Here is a 20608-nt window from a genome sequence, read left to right on the forward strand (position 1 = left end):
CATGAGTTCATGCCCCAGAACCAGACAAAAGGAAAATGCTACTGCAGTGAGCAAAAGCAGTGTTAATTAAGAAGAAATGTAAAAGTCTAAACAATAGGATCTCTCACTAATTTGGCTTTAATTATTCCTTTATTAAAACTTGACTTTAAATCCAGGGTCTAGAATATCTTGATCCTCCTACTTATTTGTAACATAGGTTTCTCTGAGAAAACAACATGAGCTACCAGTAATTAGGTTTAAAACAAAGCAAAAACTTCTGGTTTTACTCACCTTTTCCTCCACTTATTTTATGCTTTTTAACTATGCTACTAGTCTTTTAATAAAGGAACTTGGAGGAATTAATGAATAGCAATAATCAAATTTCAATTTTAAAATTCTTTGGAAAAGACCATTGAGCCCATTTAGATAATTAAAAATTATAAACCTGTCATTAATTTAATCCTGTTGTATCATCTTTAGAAAGAACTATACTTTTTATCACTTAAGGTACTGCATTACTAACCTTTCATCATAAACCTGTTGTTTTTAAAGTTTGATGTGAGGTGGGGAGTGTAGTCATGGAGATGGAAGGGCAGGGATGGCAGGGGAAAACAAAAGGAGGCAACAATGCTTGATAAGATACGTGCTCATTACCTTGCTCATGTAATTGTAACCCCTCTGTATGGTATTTTCACAATAAAAAAAAACTTATTAAAAATAAAAAAAGTGGGGCTGGGAAGGTGGCTCAGTGGTAGAGCGCTTGCCTTGCATGCATGAGGCCCTGAGTTCGATTCCTCAGCACCACATAAGCAGGAAAAAAAAGCCAGAAGTGGTGCTATGGCTCAAGTGGTAGAGCGCTAGCCTTGAGCTGAAGAGCTGATGGACAGTGCCCAGGCCTAGAGTTCAGGCCCCACGACTGAACCCCCCCCCCAAAACAAAATTTTTAAAAAAATTTGACGTGAGTGGATTGTGGATCAAGTGGTAGGGCACCAGCCTTGAGTGAAAAAGCCAAGCGAGAGTGTGAGACCCTGAGGTTAAGTCCCAGTACAGTCATAAAAATAATAAATAAATAACTAGTTTGATGCAGTTAGTTAATTCTCATGTACAGCAGGAAGCCACAGTATCAATTGATTCTCATAAGAAGCATTCACTCATCTGAATCAAGCACACGGAGCAGTGCTGACCCATAGGACTCTGTGATGATGGTATTGTTCTATTTTGCACTGTTCAGTAGAGTTACTATTGCCATGTGGCTGCTGAGGACTTAGAACTGATTCATGCAAATGAGAAACTGAGTTTATTTATTTATTTATTTATTTATTTATTTATTTATTTATTTATTGTTGGTTGTGGGGCTTGAACTATGCACTTGGGCACTATCTCTCATCTCTTCAGCTCAATGTGAGCGAGCGCTCTACCGCTTCAGCCACAGCACCACTTCTGATTTTCTAGTGGTTTATTGGAGATAAGAGTCTCACGGACTTTCCTGCCTGGGCTGGTTTTGAACCGCAATTCTCAGATCTCAGCCTCCTGAGTAGCTATGATTATAGGCATGAGCCACCAGCGCCCAGCTATTTTGTTTTATTTTAATCAGTTTTAAGTTGAATATCCAAATGTAACTCAAAGCTACTGTGAAACTATTCAGCTATGGAGGCTTAATGACAAAACAGATTGGAGCAGGCCCTATAGGAGTGGACATAGTTTAGAGTACTTTCTAGTAACTTTTTACCTTTCATCCTAAATTTAGAACCTAAGCTCAAGGTAAAGATGTGAGTCCACAGTAAATACAGTCATTATATTCAATGTACATCGGTGAAAATAGAACCACAGGATTGGTGGGATTGGGAAAGTTAAGGGAGAAAAATGGAAGAAGTGGCATTAATCAATATGTATTGTACTTATAAACTGATTTGTTGAATTGAAACCTCTTTGTACAATGATGTAAAAATAATTTCTTAAAAAAGATGTGAGTTCATTCTGTATGTTTCTGACTTACATCTTTCTTAATTGGATAGAAGTCCATTGCAATATTGATGGTAGCATGTTAAGGGCTTATACGTAGATTAGGGCTCTGGAACTAGAGTGGAGTCAAATTTGGTTCCTGTCCTTACTACTTAGTTGCTATCAGTGAGTTATTTAATCTCTGTGCTCCAGTTCTTTCGTCATTTGTTGTCAGGGATACTAAAAGTACTTTCCCAAAGGGTCAATGGGAAGAATGGAGAAGTAAATACAGGAAAAGTATTTAGAGCTGTAAGTGACATAATGGCTACACAAGAGTTAGCTTTTTTTTTTTTTTTAATTTTGCCAGTCCTGGGGTTTGAACTCAGGGCTTGGGTATTGTCCCTGACCTTTTTATGCTCAAGGCTAATGTTCTGTCACTTGAGCCACAGCTTCACTTCTAGCGTTTTAGTAGTTGATTTGAGATAAGAGACTCATGAACTTTCCTGCTGGGGCTGGCTTTGAACAGGGATCTTCAGATCTCAGATTTCTTGAATAACTAGGATTACAGGTGTGAGCCACTGGTGCCTGGTTACCTGAGTGTATTTTAACTAGGAATTAAACTCAGGTTGTGCTTGTGCTTTTCTTCAGAAACATATCTAGTCTACAAAGGAAGAACACAGACATAAGTACATGTAATTATATATGAGTATAATGACACTTATTAAAACTAATTATTAGATGTTTTTATTCTAATCAGATTATTAACTTCTGCTAATACTACTGTCTCCTAGTTGGGAAGATGGCTAATTTTTCGGCATCTGTAGTTCTTCAAATTACTGGGCTTCTTTCTCTCTCTCTCTCTCTTTCTTTCTTTCCTTTCTCTCTGTCTTTCTGTCTTTCCTTTCTTTCTTTCTTTCTTTCTTTCTTTCTTTCTTTCTTTCTTCCTTCCTTCCTTCCTTCCTTCCTTTCCTTTCTTTCTTTCTTTCTTTCTTTCTTTCTTTCTTTCTTTCTTTCTTTCTTTCTTCCTTTCTTTCTTTCTTTCTTTCTTTCCTTTCTTTCTTTCTTTCTTTCTTCTTTCTTTCTTTCTTTCTTTCTTTCTCTTTCTTTCTTTCTTTCTTTCTTTCTTTCTTTCTTTCTTTCTTTCTTTCTTTCTTTCTTTCTTTCTTTCTTTCTTTCTTTCTTTCTTTCTTTTTCTTTCTTCTTCAAAGTAGATAAAGCATAGACTGTGTGGATGATAGGAATGGTGCCAGGGCCTGAGCCAATGAGTAGTAATGTTGCCTCCTACTGGCTAGGTATTTCTTCTTTCTGGGAAAGATACTCAGAAACAAATAATCTTTGCATTATCAAAAAGAAGTAACTATTTGGGGAACCACATTAAAGTTGTGTTTTTCCATGATTACTTTCCTACAATGATCAAAGACAAATACATTAAAAAAAATTTTTTTGGGGGGGTCTGGTCGTGGGGCCTGAACTCTGGGCCTGGGCGCTGTCCCTCAGCTCTTCAGCTCAAGGCTAGCGCTCTACCACTTGAGCCACAGTGCTACTTCCTTTTTGCTTTTTCCTTTTTGCTTATGTGGTGCTGAGGAATCGAACCCAGGGCCTCAGGCATGCAAGGCAAGCACTCTACCATTGAGCCACCATCCCAGCCCCTAAAATTCATATTTTAAATTTATTTGAGCTTACTTTTTTTCCTTTTTGTGGCAGTGCCAGTACTGGGGCTTGCACTCAGGTCCTTGGAACTCTTTTTTTTTTTTTTAGTTGGTCGTGGGGCTTGAACTCTGGGCCTGGGTGTTGTCCCTCAGCTCTTCAGCTCAAGGCGAGTGCTCTACCTCTTGAGCCACAGCGCCACTTCCAGGTCCTTGAACTCTTGCTTAGCTTTTTTCATTTAAGGCCTGGTACTGTACCATGGAGCCACACCTCCACTTCTGACTTTTTGATGGTTAATTAGAGATAATGAATCACGTTTTCTACCTCTGGGCTGATCCTCAGATCTCAGCCTCATAAGGAGTTAGATTTATAGGCATAAGCCATTAGCACCAGATAATCTTACTCTTGTAATTATATAGGTGAAAATAAGGAGATGCTTTCTTATTTCGGAATTACATGTTTTTGAATAATAACATAAATAGCAAGCTGTTACTGACTGCTTGCTCTGCACCAGGTGTTTTTGTGTTTTGTTTTGTTTTTAAAGGTTAACACTGAAACAAGGACACAGGATGATTGCAACAATGGTACCCACAAGACAGTATATTGGAAATAACTTTACAACTTCAGGGAGGCGGGGAGGAGTGAAGGAGGTGGGGGAGGAAAGGGATAGTAGGAGAACAACAAGGAAGGGGGTAACAATGCTTGACAATAAATGTCCTCATTGCCTCACTCATGTAGCTGTAACCCTCTGTACAGCATCTGTACAATAAAATACAATTTTTTAAAAGGTTAAGCATTTTGCAAGTGCTATCCCATTTAATCCTCTTAAAACCCTACAAGCAAGTAGAGAAACAGGAAGAAAAAAGAAAAGTAACAGAATTGCTATGAGGGCCCAAGCAGTTTGAATACAGAATTCACACATTTTACTGCAATGCTAAATGTATCACCTAAAACTATTTTGACATGCTTTCTTCTAAATTGGGGAAGAGTTGCTGTTGTACAAATTCTCTAGCCCTAGATCCACAGAAAGCTTCTTAGATTTTGCCCTGGAGAAAAAGGGTTTTCCTGAGGAAAGCAAAGGCAAGCTTCCAGAAGACAGTCACACTGCCAGGACAGTGGTGACCCATGCGTAGGAACCCGATTAAGCCATCCCCCGGAGGCCGACAGGCTGTCTATGTTTATAACATGGTGTAGAAACATGCAGATCTCTGATCCCGAGGGAGGAAAAATATTCCACAGTCTCCCTTGAGAATGCAGCTGTGCAGTGGTTCTCTTAGGTTCTAATTGCTCTTTTGTTTTCCTTAATGATATTTTCTTGAACCAATAAAATCATCTTATAATTAAAAACACATTGATGTTTAAATTATGGGAAATAATTATTTTCTCTCACCAGAATGGTAGGAACTAAATACTATAGCTACATTGAGCTTGCTTTATTTTATTTTTTTGTCGGTTGTGGGCTTGAACTCCAGGCCTGGGTGCTGTCCCTGAGCTCTACCACTTGAGCCAAAGCGCCACTTCTGGTTTTCTGGTGGTTTATTAGACATAAGAGTCTCACAGACTTTCCTTGCCCAGGCTGGCTTTGAACCACAATCCTCAGATCTCTGACTCCTGAGTAGCTAGAATTACAGGCATGAGCCACCAGTGCCCAGCTAGATATAAGAAAATTTAAGAACAGTGATTACCACTGTTGACTTTTAACATCTATTTTCTTAAAGTGTGTATTTAATTACTACTTCTTAGTATTTATTTATTTAACATTTATGTATGTGTCTTAGTTTAAGACATTGATTCTATCCAGATTAGCAAGAGTGGAAACAGGAGGATTGTGAGTTTGATGCAGCCCAAACTATCTAGTCAGGTTGTCTCAAATATATATATATATATATATATATATATATATATATATATATATATATATATATATATAGTATGATATGCACCTGTAATCCCAGCTACTCAGGAGGCAGAAGCAGAGTACAAAAGTTCAAATCAAAATCAGCCTGCCAAAGTTAAGACCCTACCTATTTCATAACAGAATCTGAGTAAAAGGTCTAGAGGAATGTGTCAAGTTTAGAGCACTTACACAGCCCTATGTTCAATCCATAGTTATATATATGTATTACATTTATATATTTATATATAAAAATATATACTACATATATACACCCATATATAAATATAAATATATATATATATATATATATGATCACATGGCTATGATCACATGGCTGACTGAGAGCATAGATTTCTGCATTTTCCCAGTATCTTACTACATATCACTAGTCCAGGAGAAAAAAAAATCAAAGTTCAAAGTATAGCTTCAATTGAATATGTATTGCTTTTTAACCATTGTGGTAAAAACTATACTGAACCATTATAAGTTGGGTACTGACTGTACTTCAATATTATTAAATATTAATAACAAAAAATAAAATGCCTGAATCAATATTTTTGGGTTATGATTATTGAATGAGATATTGAGAAGATGGAAGCTGAGCACCAGTGTTCCATGCCTGTAATACTAGTTACTCAGGAAAAGTCCAAAAGGCTCCAGCTCCATTGATCAGCAAAAAGGCATGATTCTAGTGGTAGAGCACCAGCTAAATGACCAAGGTGAGTGACAATGAGGTCTTGAGTTCAGATACCAGTACCAGAAAAAGAAAAGAAGATGGAATGTGGAAGGTCATTGGATTTGGATGGTATCATTAGTCTCCTTCCAAATAGAAGTTTAAGTAGATGGTTCAGTTAAGAGGGCAAGTGGGGGAAAAACCACAGTTGGAGGCTATTCTGCTCATCCCACCTGAAATCTCAACATTTTGTACTGTGTTCAAAAGAGTTGTTTAATATGTTAAAGTTCAAACCAAGAGCTGAGTGCCAAACTTCTATCCTTCTATCTTTTTTTTTTGTACTTGAACTTCAAGGGACATTTTACTTTTTTTCCTCAAAGAATTTTTTTTTTATTGTGAAAATACTGTACAGAGGGGTTACAATTAATTACATGGGCAAGATAATGAGTACATTTCTTATCAAGCATTGTAGCCTCCTCCTTTGTTTCCCTTTCCCATCCCTTCCCATCCCCCCCTATCCTTCTATCTTATAGTATGACTGTAAGCAAGCAATTTCAACCCAGTTTTAAAAGGAGAACGATTCTCCTAATGTACGATTCTTCACATGCTGTGGAGCTATGTCCATGTTAGAGAAATGTACAGAATGTTAAGATGGCAGTGTGAATTCATTTTAAGAAATAGTTTAGGTACTGGTGGTTCACACTTGTAATCCTACCTATTTAGGAGACTGAGATCTGAGGGTTATGGTTTGAAGCCAACTGTGGCAGGGAAGCTCATGAGATTCTTATCTCCAGTTAACTACCAAAAAGCCAAAAGTGGAGCTGTGGCTCTAGTGGTAAGAGTGCTAGCTGCCTTGAGCGCAAAAGTTCAGGGACAATGCCTAGGTCCTGAGCTTAAGCCCCAGGACTGGTACATACACACAAAAAAAAGAAGAAAGAAAGAAAAGAAGGAATGGAGAAAAGGAGGGAGGTAGGGGAGAGAGAGAGAAGAAAGGGAAGGAGAGAAAGGAAGGAAGGGAGGAAGGAAAGAAGAAAAAGGAAGAAAGAATAAAAGAGAGAGAAAAGGAAAGAAGGAAGGAGAGAGAGAAAGAAGGAAGGAAGGACAGACTTGAGAAAATGTCTAGAGAAGATTGATTGGGTAGAACTCATCACCAATTAATACATCTTATCACAATAATGCTTAATTTAAAATTTTATAACTGAAGACTTTGTTTACTGGGCTAAATTTCCCAGAAATCTTTATTCATATATAATAGAAAATTCAAAATCTGATCATTGTATCATTATCCTCAGTTAGCAGCACAGGAAAAACTGTCTGATAAAAAACCCAAGATTTGGGCTGGGAAGGTGGCTTAGTGGTAGAGTGCTTGCCTTGCATGCATGAGGCCCTGGGTTCAATTCCTCAGCACCACATAAGCAGAAAAAGCCAGAAGTGGCCCTGTGGCTCAAGTGTTAAAATGCTAGCATTTATCTGAAGAGCTGAGAGGCAGCACCAAGGCCTAGAGTTCAGGCCCCATGACCAAAAAAAACCAAAAACCAAAAAACAAAAAACCACAAGATTCTTCAGCCATTTGGTCACCTTGCCTCTCCTATTCCTCTTTCTCTGCTGTTTCCTGGGATTTTTGGCACAATCCCAAGGTAATTTCCAGAAATTGGCAGTGCCCTACCAATGCACAGCTGCTTCTGTCTCCAACCCTTGCCTACTAATTTTGCACAAACCACTTCCTCCTATTGGGGCCAAGAAATTCACAGGCCAGAGGCAGTGTGCCTCTAGGGCACATGTCGGAACACCCAGTATGTACTCCTCAGACCAGAACCCACTGGAAGGTGGCAGCAGCGGGACCCACTTCTGAGTTCATATTACGTCTTACTGAGGAGGGTGACTTTCCAACTCCCTAAAGTTCCTCAGCTTCCTCCATTTTCCTCTCAAACCGTGCCTTTCTTCCTACTCCTCTAATATACAAAAGTAGATATAAATCTACTAAGACGGAATATATAAAAATAGATAAAATAATACATTCAACTATATAAATCATAATTAAATAGATAAATCAATAATAAATGATACTTGTATTAATAAATTAATAGATAAGTAATTAAACAGAAAAATTAAACTCTTGTCTTTTCCTCTAATATATACATATACATGCATGTATATGATCAATCTGATTAAAGTATTGTACATGCATGTGTGAAATACCATGGTGAACCCCCTTTAATTATTACCATGCTTGTTAACAAAAATGAATATTAGGAAAATGAAACTTGACCTGACTGGGGTGAGGGTACTAGTAGAAGAGGGGAGGCGAAATCAAAACAGTGAAAGAGGGCAAATATGGTCAAAATACTTCATGTACATGTGTGAAAATGGAACAATGAAGCTTATGATTGGTTTAGAAGGAGATGGAGGAGGGAAAAGGATGTAGGGAAGAAATTTAATCAAGGTACATTGTGTGCACATGTGGACATTTCCAACTAACTGATGCTAATCATTATTTTTTAAAAGAATCAAATGGCCAGGTGTTAGTGACTCCTGCCTGTAATACTTGCTACTCAGGAGGCTGATCTCTCGGTCATGGGGCTTGAACTCTGGGCCTGGGCACTGTCCCTCAGCTCTTCAGCTCAAGGAGTGTGCTCTACTGCTTGAGCCACAGTGGCACTTCTGGTTTTCTGGTGTTTTATGGGAGATAAGAGTCTCACAGACTTTCCTGCCCGGGCTGGCTTTGAAATGTGATCCTCAGCTCTCAGCCTCCTGAGTAGCTAGGATTACAGGCATGAGCCACCAACACCTGGCTGTGAGACTCTTTTATCAGCAAAAAGCCAGAAGAGAATTTGTGGCTCAAGTGGTAGAATGCCAGCCTTCAGCTTGAAAAAGCTAAAGTTCAGAGCCCAGGCCCTGAGTTCCATCCTGGCACCATAAAAGAAAAGAAAAAGAAAGAACCAATGTTCAGTTGCCAGGAGGGTACCTCAACTAAATTTGGAGAATAAAAGAGGAGCTTTTTAGCTGGGCGCTGGTGGCTCACGCCTGTAATCCTAGCTACTCAGGAGGCTGAGATCTGAGGATCGCGGTTCAAAGCCAGCCCGGGCAGGAGAGACCGTGAGACTCCTATCTCCAATAAAACCACCAGAAAACCGGAAGTGGCGCTGTAGCTCAAGTGGTAGAGTGCTCGCTTTGAGCTGAAGAGCTGAGGGACAGCGCCCAGGCCGAGTTCAAGCCCCACGACCGACAAAAAGAAAAAAAAAAAAAAAAAGAGGAGCTTTTTAAAAGGGCAAAAGACAGTGAAGAATAGTGGACAGCTTGCGTTCCCTCAGTTTCCACTCCGCAGCCTCTTCACTGTGCAGGGTAGTGGGTGGGGATGCACACAAACATGGGTAAAATTAAGATATTCTTAGCCTCCTCCACACTTCTTAAATGTGGAGCCAGCTCTGAGCATATTTGAATATAGTCATGGTGATGATTTTCTTTCTTTGTTCTTGTGCCTCTTGATTTCTCTGCCTTTTGTTGGTTCACATTGGGCCTGACATTCTAGGTGAGCATGAGAAACGTATTTGCACATCTTTATGCACATCTTGAGGGTGACCTCACCTCTTCCTACTCTGTGTAGAACTGAATCCCAGTAGCCAAGTAGCCTTCGACTGCTTTGTTGGGGGGTTCAGTGTCACTCCTCCAGGTGGGTGCTTGTGCTTCCTTGGGAGCGTCTGTGCATCTAGACTTGTGCTCTGAAGTACTATTGTAATTATCAGTGATTTTCATATTGGGAACAGAAAAAGAGCCTGGCTAAGCAATGAAGGCAAAGGCTTCTCCTGTAGAGGTTCTATATTGCTCACTATGGCCTTAAGTGGGTTCCTGGACATCACATCATAGTCCATGGCCTATGTAAGACTTGCATGTAAACAACAGGCTGATGACTGAACTGGCAATCAAGTCAGAGGGGCTAAAGGATGCCTAGAGAGTTTGTGTAGGCTGAGTGGAGCCTCTCATTAGGTCTTCAGACTGATATGGCTTGTGGGCTGTCCAATGAGTTTAGGAGTCCTGTAGCTCTCTCTTAGAGGCACTTTTGTAACCCCTGCACAATGGCACCCCAAACAGTGCCCTCCCTTAGGACTCCTTCTATCTTAACAGGAGCTCTGCTTATCTTTTAAATTTCAATAATTATTGCCATTTTGTACTTTCCCCCATGTTGGTGGATTCATTTTTTGAGACCATAGAGACAAAGAGACTCATCTAGGTGCTGCAGATTTCTTCAGTTTCAATAACATGGCCACTTATTTCTATCTTAAAAAAAATTAGACTAGTAGAAGGAGCTGGGATGAAGAAGGAACTCATCTCTCTAGTTAGTTGTCATATTCAGCTTGCTGAAGCTCTGAGATTTGGTTCTTCTGTAAAACATCCTGATGAGTTCTATCCCTTCAATGTCCTGATTTCCCTGGTGTCTTAAGTGTCACGCTGTATGTGAGGTCTGGACTCAGTTTATTCCTAGTGCCTGTGTGGCCAAGTCTACTTTCTACTCAGTTAGAAAGAGGCTTTCAAACTTTTTGTGTATGAGCTCATTCCAGTCTCAAGAGAAAAGCAAATGAAATAGAAATGTGCCAGGCATGACTATGAAGTCCTAATATTTGCTTCACAGAATAAACTGTACAAAGAGGTGTTTTGGCTGAAATTCACAACATTTTTCATGATTCTGAAGGTTGATGAGAGCCAGTTTGTGCTATATAACACAACAGGAAGCCTGGTGGCAAAGATTGGAAATTCCTGCTTAGCTAGTTGGCCAGGCCAAGTACCATGAAGTCAACAGGCTTGGAAGAGCCTTATTTCAGAAGTTAAAGATGAGATCACTCAAAGTTGTGGCAGGTGACCAGTAAGAAAGCCACATGAGGAGTAATGATCAGGAAAGCTTCAAGACGAGCACAGAAAGAACAGGCACAGGGAGGATGGGGTAGGGGGCATGGAGTCATCAGCAGACAGCCACTGTGGTACCAATGGACTTCAGCTTTCCCTTACCCCTGCCCTCCAACCATATATTCCTAGGTAGCTTCCAAATGCCTAGATTTCTCCATGCCCTAGAATTTTTAGGCCCCTTAACCTCTTCCAATTAAAGGGATATCACTGAAAGAGAATCACCTGCCTTGTTATCACCACATTTAGAGCCATGTAGGGAGGCAGAAGTTACATGTGCAACATGGTGCTCATCAACACTGGCCACTAGTTCATTGTTTCTGGGCATCGTCTCTCTCACCCATGCCCTGATCGTTCTTGCTTCCCTGCCACTGCTAATGCTATTATTCCTCCTTGATTTCTTTCCCTCTGTCACATACTTGACAACCAATGTTCATCTCATGTCCAAACTGTCTTCGGCCTGCACTGAACAGGTTCCCATCGCTGGAAGCTCTGTGTAATGTGATAGGGTTCATTTGTCATGGGGGAAGGACAGTAATTCCCTCAGTGTGATTATTAAGTAGTTTGTGAATTTCTAAAGCATGGGAACTGTGTCTTCCAGAGACTGTATGGTACTGAAGAAAGTAGGGATTAGGGAGAGTAACCTGGTATTTCATTCTGGCTCTATAACCTGGTAGATAGATATCTCTCTCTAGGCCAGTTTCCCTCTGTGAAACAAAGAATTTGTAATTCTTTACACTGGTTTTGTTATACAGGGATCAAATGCTCCAATCCAGTAATGTCCAATAACAAAGTGGCACTGTGGCGCAAATGGTAGAGTGCTAGCCTTGAGCAAAAGAAGCTCAGGTATAGTGCCCAGGCGCTGAGTTCAAGTCCTAGGACTTGTAAAAAAAAAAAAAAGTCCAATAACAGCATTTGAATCTTATTAAGCATCCCTATGAGATTCCATAGGCTTCTGAGAAAGGCAAGGGAAACTGGTCGTCTGGATTTGGAGCTTGATTTTAATTCCTGCAGGTATTTCTTCCCATTCTATAGGTTGTTCTTTTCGCTGTTCAGAAGCCTTTTGATGTAATCCCATGCATCTACTTTTCTTTCATTTTTCCAGTTTAAGGTTCTTAGTCCTACTGTGAACAAATTTAAGACTAATTTTGCATGACTTGGCTAATCTAGACTAAATCTGTATTTTCAGAAGCTAGATAACCCAGAGAAAATGTTGCTGATATACAAATCAGAAGCAAATAACAGATTTAAAGTGTTATGTTATCCTAAATTTAGTAGAGTACGATTTTTTTAAAAAAAATATTTATATCTCAGGGCTGGGAAGGTGGCTCAGTGGTAGAGCGCTTGCTTTGCATGCCTGAGGCCCTGGGTTCAATTCCTCAACACCACATAAGCAAAAAGAAAAAAGCCGGAAGTGGCGCTGTGGCTCAAGTGGTAGAGCGCTAGCCTTGAGCTGAAGAGCTGAGGGACAGTGCCCAGGCCCAGAGTTCAGGCCCCATGCCCAGACCCAAAAAACAAAAACAATATATATACATATATATATATATATACATAATCTCAGAAAATTGTCTTACACACACAAGAAGGACATTTATCTACATGGTTCAATGGATGTCTTTGAAAATAAAGCAATGTCCCAGTAGATAAGACAGTAAAGCAAAGGGGAGGGTGTGTTACAACTTATAATAACAAGTATATGTGTGTGTGTGCATGTGCGCATGTGCATGTGTATGTACACTAAATTTCCTTTGTAGAAAGAGAGGTTATTTTTTGGCTAAAAAAATCAATGTTAAAGTAATATAGAGTCCTTGGGAAATTTTGAAGATCACAACCTAAATCTCTCTTAAATCTAACCACCTAAAATTAACTGTTCTTTAGATATATCCCTCCAGTCTCTAATTAGATGTACATTTGTCTGTCTTTAAAAATAAAGTAAGTAGAGGCTTGGCTCAAGTGGTAGAGCAGCCTTGAGTGAAAAAGTCAAGCAAGAGTGTGAGGCTCTGAATTCAAGTCCCATTACCAGCACCAAAAAAAAAAATTAAAAATAAAATACATTAAAATTTATAGCTAATTATATATAGTATATATACCCATATATATATACCCATATATTCATATGTCATGAACATTTTGTCACATTAGTTTACTCTTTTATGATATGTTTTTTCTTATGCCTGCACAGTATTCCATCTCGTGGAATAAACCTGTTAACAGTGGTCTATGTCCTCTTGTTGCTCCTCCCCCCCAGGTTTTGGAGCCCTCTCTTACATCAAACATCTGCTCTACTCATCCTCTGAGTGTCATCTCAGGACCTGGGCCACACTCATGGCACGATGGCCAGCCCTCAGGAGCACCTGAGCTGCTCCCCGTCTCCATGCTCACCCGTGAGTGAAAGCCAGACCTTCACTGGCCTACAAGATGAACTCGCAGCCATGGGGAACCACCCTTTACCCAAGCTCCTCGAGGACCAGCCGGAAAGAGGCGTGGTACGCGCAGAGCTAGTGGATAGTGTAAGCAGCCCCATCACCACAACAGTGTTGACCAGCGTCAGCGAGGACTCCAGGGACCAGTTTGAGAACAGTGTTCTTCAACTGAGGGAACAAGATGAAGCAGAGGTGACTGTGTCTCAGGGGAACAACAGCACAGTAGATGGTGAGAACACAAGTGGGACTGAGGACATCAAGATTCAGTTCAGCAGGTCGGGCAGTGGCAGCGGGGGGTTTCTCGAAGGACTCTTTGGATGCTTGCGACCTGTGTGGAACATCATTGGGAAAGCATATTCCACCGATTACAAACTCCAGCAGCAAGGTAAGCTATAGTGTTCCAGATACGCAGACCTGGAAGAGAGTCCTTGCATAACCACCCCTTAGCTACCAGCTCCAGCGTCTAGATAACTTTTGACATGTGGATGAATTAATAAAGAACTGGGTCAGATTACTTCTCCATTTCAGTTTCTTAGGAACTCCTGAATGGAGCAGGGTCACATCTGGTGGGCCTTTGTTGGTGGAAGCCCATCTTTTGTAATCATCCACGCTAATGATATTCAAAGTGGAATACATACCTGGATCATAAGAAGAAAACACTAGAGCTCCTTTTAAAAATTTTCTATTTCCATGTATGTTTTGGGTGTATCATATGAAATATGAAAATATTTTAATATCGGTGTGAAAATATGAAAACAGTGGGTATATTTTTTATGATAAAATCAACTAGTCTGATGGTCAGGGCTGAGGCAGGAGGATTACTTAAGCTCAGGAGTTTGAGGCCAGCAAGATTCAAGCTCAAAAAAAAGGAAGGAAGGAAGGAAGGAAGGAGAGAGAGAAAAGAGGAAAGGAGAAGAAAGGGAAAAGAATGAGAATACAAATACATACACACACACTCGTGCAAGGTGCTGATGGCTCATGCCTATAATCCTAGCTACTCAAGAGGCTCTTACAATAAGAAAATCTGGAAAAGGAAATGAAAAAGGAAAAGGGAGAGGAAAGGAGAGGAGAGGTCATTGGACTAATTCAAAATCAGACATAAGCCAGCGTGCCACATGCCGTATGTTAATGTCCCTGAAGGTTATGGTACTGCTGTAGAGTATAGTAGATAGAATTCTTGTCTTAGAGTAAAGCTCACATTTTGAAGAAAAAAACAAAACAAAATATCTAATCTGAAAAAGCATATAATTTCTAGGTCCCACAGCTTTTTTTTCTTGGCCATACTAGGGATTAACCCTAATGCCTGGTGCTTGCCAGACAAGTGCTCTACCCCTTGAACTGTATCCCCCCCCCCCACATACACATACACACATCTTAGCTTTGTCAATAGTAAGATTTTAACTCCCAACATTGTATGACATGTATATTTATATATTCCAATCTAAGTGTTATGCATGCAAAACAAAGACACTATGGGGGCCTGGTAGTCTGTATAACTTAGCTATATTCCCTTAAAACCACCTTTTTCTGATAACAGGAGTAATATATGTTTGCAATAGAAAAAATACAGATGCATTTCCCCCCAAAGATTCAAATGATCTAAGACCTTTAGTTTTTTGAAAATAACCACTATTAATGTTTAAAGAATATATTATCTTGGACTGGGGCTGTGACTCAGAGTAGAGACTTGCCTAGCGTGTATAAGACCCTGGGTTTGATCTTCAGCACTGAAGGAAAAAGGGTAACATTGTTTCACTACATAATTGTACATTTTCCATTTCAAATAGAATCTCATTATGTATGTAGCCTAGATTGGCCCCCTTGCTACTTTTGCCTCAGCCTTCTAAGAGCTGGGACTTCACGTTTGCACTATACTCACCATAAGCATAATTCTTAAAGGTTATTTGAAAAAAAAAACAATTTTCCTTTGTGCTGGTCCTTGGGCTTGAACTCAAGTCCTGGGCACTGTCCCTGAGCTTTTTTGCTCAAGGCCAGCATTGTTCCATTTGAACCACAGCTCCACTTTTGGCTTTTTAAGTGTTTAACTGGAGACTATAGTCTCATGGACTTTCCTGTCCAGACTGGCTTTGAACCTCAATTCTCAGATCTCAGCCTCCTAAGTAGCTGGGACTATAGATATAAGCACTCATTTTAAGGAATATTTTTAAAAGCCATATAATATTAAATTATCTAAATGTGCTGACATTTAATTAAGCACTCTCCTAATGTTCAACATTTAGTTTGTTGTATTTTTACTGATGATTAGCCACATTGCAGTCATTGGCTTGAAATGATTTGTTGTTTTTAAGGGTTTTCCAAGTTTTGTTTTGTTTTACATTTGCCAGTACCAGGATTTGAACTGAGGGCCTCAACTGTGCTCAGCTGGCATTCTGCCATTTGAGCCACATCTCCATGCTATTGATTGGATATGGAAGCTCAGAGACTTTTCTGCTCTGCTTTTGAACTGTGATCCTCCAGATCTCAGCCTCCTAGGTGGGATTACAGGCATGAGCCATCACCATCCAGCTTTAAGGCTTTTTATATATCTTTATATTCTAATCTAACTGATTTTCTGTTTTAATTCACTCAATAGGAAATTTTAGAAAGAAAAAAATATGAGGGGGAGGGAAGGGATAGTGGGAGAACAACAAAGGAGGGGGAAACAATACTCTACAAGAAATGTATTCATTACCCTACTCATGTAACTGTAACCCCTCTGTACAGTATCTTTACAATAAAATAATTTTTTAAAAAAGAAAGAAAAATATGAACCAAAATGAGCGTATAACTAAGTTTCAGATTCTCTGGCCACCCCTACTTAAAAGTCTGTTAAAAGAAACAAATTTTTTATTGTTCTACCAATTTGCATTTAATTTGTCTTCCATGTAACTTTCAGAAAGGCTTATTTCAGGAATAATTAAGACACAGAACTGATCAGCTTAAGATTCTTACAAGGGTAAAGCAGGTGCTTAGCTCTCTAGCCAACTGCAGGACATCCCACTGAGGGATGGTGCTATTGCCCGCCTACACAGAGATTTGCCAGCCAGAAACTAAATGTAGTATTTCCTTGTTTGCTCTGGGATCAAAGAGCTTATCTTTAATCCTGCATCACAATCGACCAAAGGATAACACATGTAACAGATGTGCCCCTATATTTGGTACTTATGCAGAACTCTTACTAGGTTTTAAAAATAATCAATGATGTCCTCCTCTCCCTTTTAATATGTCAGTAGTGAAGGCCAAGTAAGGTAGTAATGAAATCTTCTACAACCAAATGGTTTGCAGTCTCAAAGCAGACATTGTGGGGCTGGGAGGTTGGCTCAGTGGTAGAGCGCTTGCCTCGCATGCATGAGGCCCTGGGTTCAATTCCTCAGCACCACATAAACAGAAAAAAGCCAGAAGTGGCGCTGTGGCTCAAGTGGTAGGGCTCTAGCCCTGAGCTGAGAGCTGAGAGACAGCGCCCAGGCCCAGAGTTCAGCCCCAACAACCAACCAAAAAAAAAAAAAGCAGACATTGTCACAGCCATGTCTGAACAAAGAAAGGAAAATATTTTCCTTAAAGTAGGCAGGCCAGAGACCAGTGGCTCACATCTGTAATCCTAGCAACCAGGAAGCTGAGATATGAGAATCTCATTTCAAAGCCAGCAGTAGGTAGAAGAGTCTGTGAGACTCTTATCTCCAATTGACCACCAAAAATAAAAATAAAAAGCTGGAAACAGAGGTGTGACTCAAGTGCTAGAGTGCTAGGGTGCTAGCCTTGGGTATAACAGTACAAGGACACTCATCAGGCCCAGAGTTCAAGTCCCAGGACTGGCACAAAAATAAAGAAAGAAAGAGAAAAAGGAAGGAAGGAAGGAAGGAAGGAGAAAGAGAAAGAAAGAGAGAAAAAGAGAAAGGAAGTAGGCAAGCATGAGGGTGTTCTCATGGTAGATATTGGAATTAAGTCATAGTGACCACAGTTAAGGGACAATGCCTAGGCCCTGAACTTAAGCCCCAGTACCAGCACACACATGTGCATGCGCACACACACATACACACACACACACACACACACATACAAAGTTAATGGTCATGTGATTAATCAAATAAAAAATTAACAGCTAAGGAAGAGTACTAATCTAACGCAAAGGTTGAATGCAGCAAAAAGTGTGGGACAAACCCTAGAGAATACAACCAGTTCTCTATTGTTTGTTTAGTTGTCTCACTCAACAGTTACCAGGTGCCCAATTTATGTCCCTATTATGGTTTTTTTCTGCCTCTTTGTTACTCCTTAGCCTGCTCCTAGACACTGACAGAAGGCCATGAGACATGAAGAGTAAATTCACATCAAACAATTTTACTTCTGATAATTATTAGTTCAAGTGAAAAGATTGGTAGAAACATAGTGGAAGTATTTCATTGTTTTCTACTCTATTCTTGAATTGCCAGGGTAATTCAATGCTTTTGTTTTGCCATGGATAATTAAGACTTGCCTGAACATAGCACAGGCATGAACTACCATTAGTAGAGGAGAATTTTATTCTTTATTATAATATTGTGATTAGCTAGTATTTGTATGTCAAGTGTATTTATCATCTACATTTAATAATGACTTCTTTCTCATTTTATAAAAATACTAAGCATTAATAATGGACATTATTATTAGAAATATATTATTAGAAAATAATATAATAATTATAATATAACCATCATTAGTCATTGTAAAAAAGGATTATTTTGTAATCACTAACTAGCAATATAAATAATTAACTTGCATCTTTTTCATACTATATATTAAAATAAATTCCACATGGATATAACCCCTCTTACATCACCTTTACAATAAAAAAGAATACTTTTTAAAAGGTTTAAAGCTGGATGCCAGTGACTCACACCTGTAATCCTAGCTACTCAGAAGGCTGAGATATGAGAAACACCAGCCCGGGCAGGAAAGTCCATGAGACTCTTATCTCCAGTTAATCACCAGAAAACCAGAAGTGCTCACCTTGAGCTGAAGAGCTGCAAGACAGTGCCCAGGCCCAGAGTTCAAGCCCCATGACTGAACTCCTCCCCCAAAAAAAGTTTAAAAAGAAAAATATTAACAAATAAATTTTAGAAGATAGTAAATTTTAGAAGATAGAGCTTTTAGAAGACTAGACACTGAAAATTACAAAGGAAATTATAAATATATAATTTATATAAATATATTTAGAATTTTATATAATATAAATATGTAAATTATATGAAACATTTTGTATAGAAATAATAAAATTAAGCCAGGCACTGGTAGCTCATGCCTATAATCCTAGTTACTCAGGAGGCTTAGATCTGAGGATCACTGTTCAAAGCCAGCCCAGGCAGAAAAGTCCATGAGACACTTATATCTAATTAACCACCAAAATGCCAGAACTGAAGCTGTAGAGTGGTAGAGTTCCAGGTTAGCAAAAATGCTAAGAGACAGCACCCAGGCCTTGAGTTCAAGATCTAGCACTAGCACCAAACAATAATATTAGAAGAAAAGAAATAAAATGTTAGCCAGGCGCCACTGGCTCACTCCTGTAATCCTAGCTACTCAGGAAGCTGAGATCTGAGGATCACGGTTCAAAGCCAGCCCAGGCAGGAAAAGTCTGTGAGACTCTTATCTCCAATAAACCACTAGAAAACTGGAAGTGGCGCTGTGGCTCAAGCAGTAGAGTGCTCGCCTTGAGCTGAAGAGCTGAGGGATAGCGCCCAAGACCAGAGTTCAAGCCCCATGACCAACAAATAAAATAAAATAAAATGTTCTCATTTGCATCAAAGAGATATTCTTGAAATTTTTGGAAACTACAGACACAAATAGATGACTGGACAAAGAAGTTTTGATAATTCATACAAAGCACAAATGTGAAATGTGAAAACACTGTATCACTGACAATTAATCTAGTTCAAAATTATAAAACACTATCATACATATAATTAAATTAGAACCAAAAGATAATTACTAATACTGCTGGCAGAATTGTGGTGAAACCAATACATTCATATCTATCATTGTCACCAGCTACAATTAGGAAAATCTGTAAACAACTACTAACATTTATAATGAAAACTATTACTAAGCACAAGTGGCTCACATCTATAATTCTAGCTGCTCAGGAAAGATGAGATCTAGAATCATTGTCTGAAGCCAGCCTGGGCAGAATAGTCAGAGAAACTCTTATCTCCAATTAACCAGAAAAAAAGCTGGACTGGAGGCATGGCTCAAGTGGTAGAGCTCCAGCTGTGATGGAAAGAAGCCCAGTGAAATCATGAGGAAGGAAGAAAGAAGACCAAAGAGGATTGATAGATTGCATTCTTCTTTAAATTCCATGAGATTAAAAGTGCACATTGGATGAATTTTTTGAGATGCTTTATTTAAAATAGCATGCTATTTATTATGTAAATACTAAGTGTTTATGTCAAAAAATTAATATAGGAAAGGATTTTAAACAGCAATATGAATTCACCAACAATGCACTACTTAAAATCGATCCCTGTGAAATTTTTACGCAAGGACTGGGAAGGTGACTCTGTGGTAGAGTGTTTGCTTGCATACACAAGGCTCTGGGTTCGATTCCTCAGCACCACATAAGCAGTAAAAGCTGGAAGTGGCGCTGTGGCTCAAATGGTAGAGCTGTAGCTTTGAATTCAAGAGCTGAGGGACAGCATCAAGGCCCAGAGTTCAGGCCCTGCAACTGACATAAATAGATAAATAAATAAATAAATAGTGCAAAAAAAAACCCTCTGTACATCTCCTTGACAATAAAAAAATATAATAAATATTTTTTTAAAAATCTAAATAATAAGGAAAAGAGAAACCTCAACTATTGCAACTATGTGTGTGGCCAGGACCTTCTCAACTGCTCCACAGAAGGCAGTAAAGAAGAGTGGAGAAAACACTGTCCCTGGATTGGTCGATTCTAGGATTCCTTGGCCCAGTTCTGCCATTACCAGCCACAAAACTATGGGGAATTTCTTTAACCAGCATATGCCTTCGTTTTCTCATCTTTAGAGAACTAGAAGGCCAGGCTTGTAGCATTGTTGTAAAGATTAAATGTATGGTCCATGTAAAGCATTCTGCTAGTTTCTGGTATCAACATACTCTATAAAAGGTAAATGCTAACGTGAATATTATTGAGCATCTGAAGTAGAAATT

The 20608-nt window shown here is 39.3% G+C and overlaps 1 protein-coding gene across 7 annotated transcripts in view; it reads left to right on the top strand.

Moving 5' to 3' along the window:
- Map3k13 (mitogen-activated protein kinase kinase kinase 13) overlaps positions 1-20608 on the top strand; it is a 160669-nt gene that overhangs the window by 95127 nt on the left and 44934 nt on the right. For all 7 annotated transcript variants that reach the window (XM_070029748.1, XM_070029752.1, XM_070029750.1 and 4 more), the window contains one exon: positions 13282-13841. In XM_070029748.1, coding sequence (XP_069885849.1) covers positions 13367-13841 — 475 coding nt within the window. In that variant the 5' untranslated portion in view covers positions 13282-13366. The remainder of the gene's footprint in view (positions 1-13281; positions 13842-20608) is intronic.

The sequence above is a fragment of the Dipodomys merriami genome, unplaced genomic scaffold (assembly GCF_024711535.1).
Source record: "Dipodomys merriami isolate MVZ:Mamm:240054 unplaced genomic scaffold, mDipMer1.0.p SCAF_2, whole genome shotgun sequence".
In the NCBI taxonomy this organism is placed as follows: Eukaryota; Metazoa; Chordata; class Mammalia; order Rodentia; family Heteromyidae; genus Dipodomys; species Dipodomys merriami.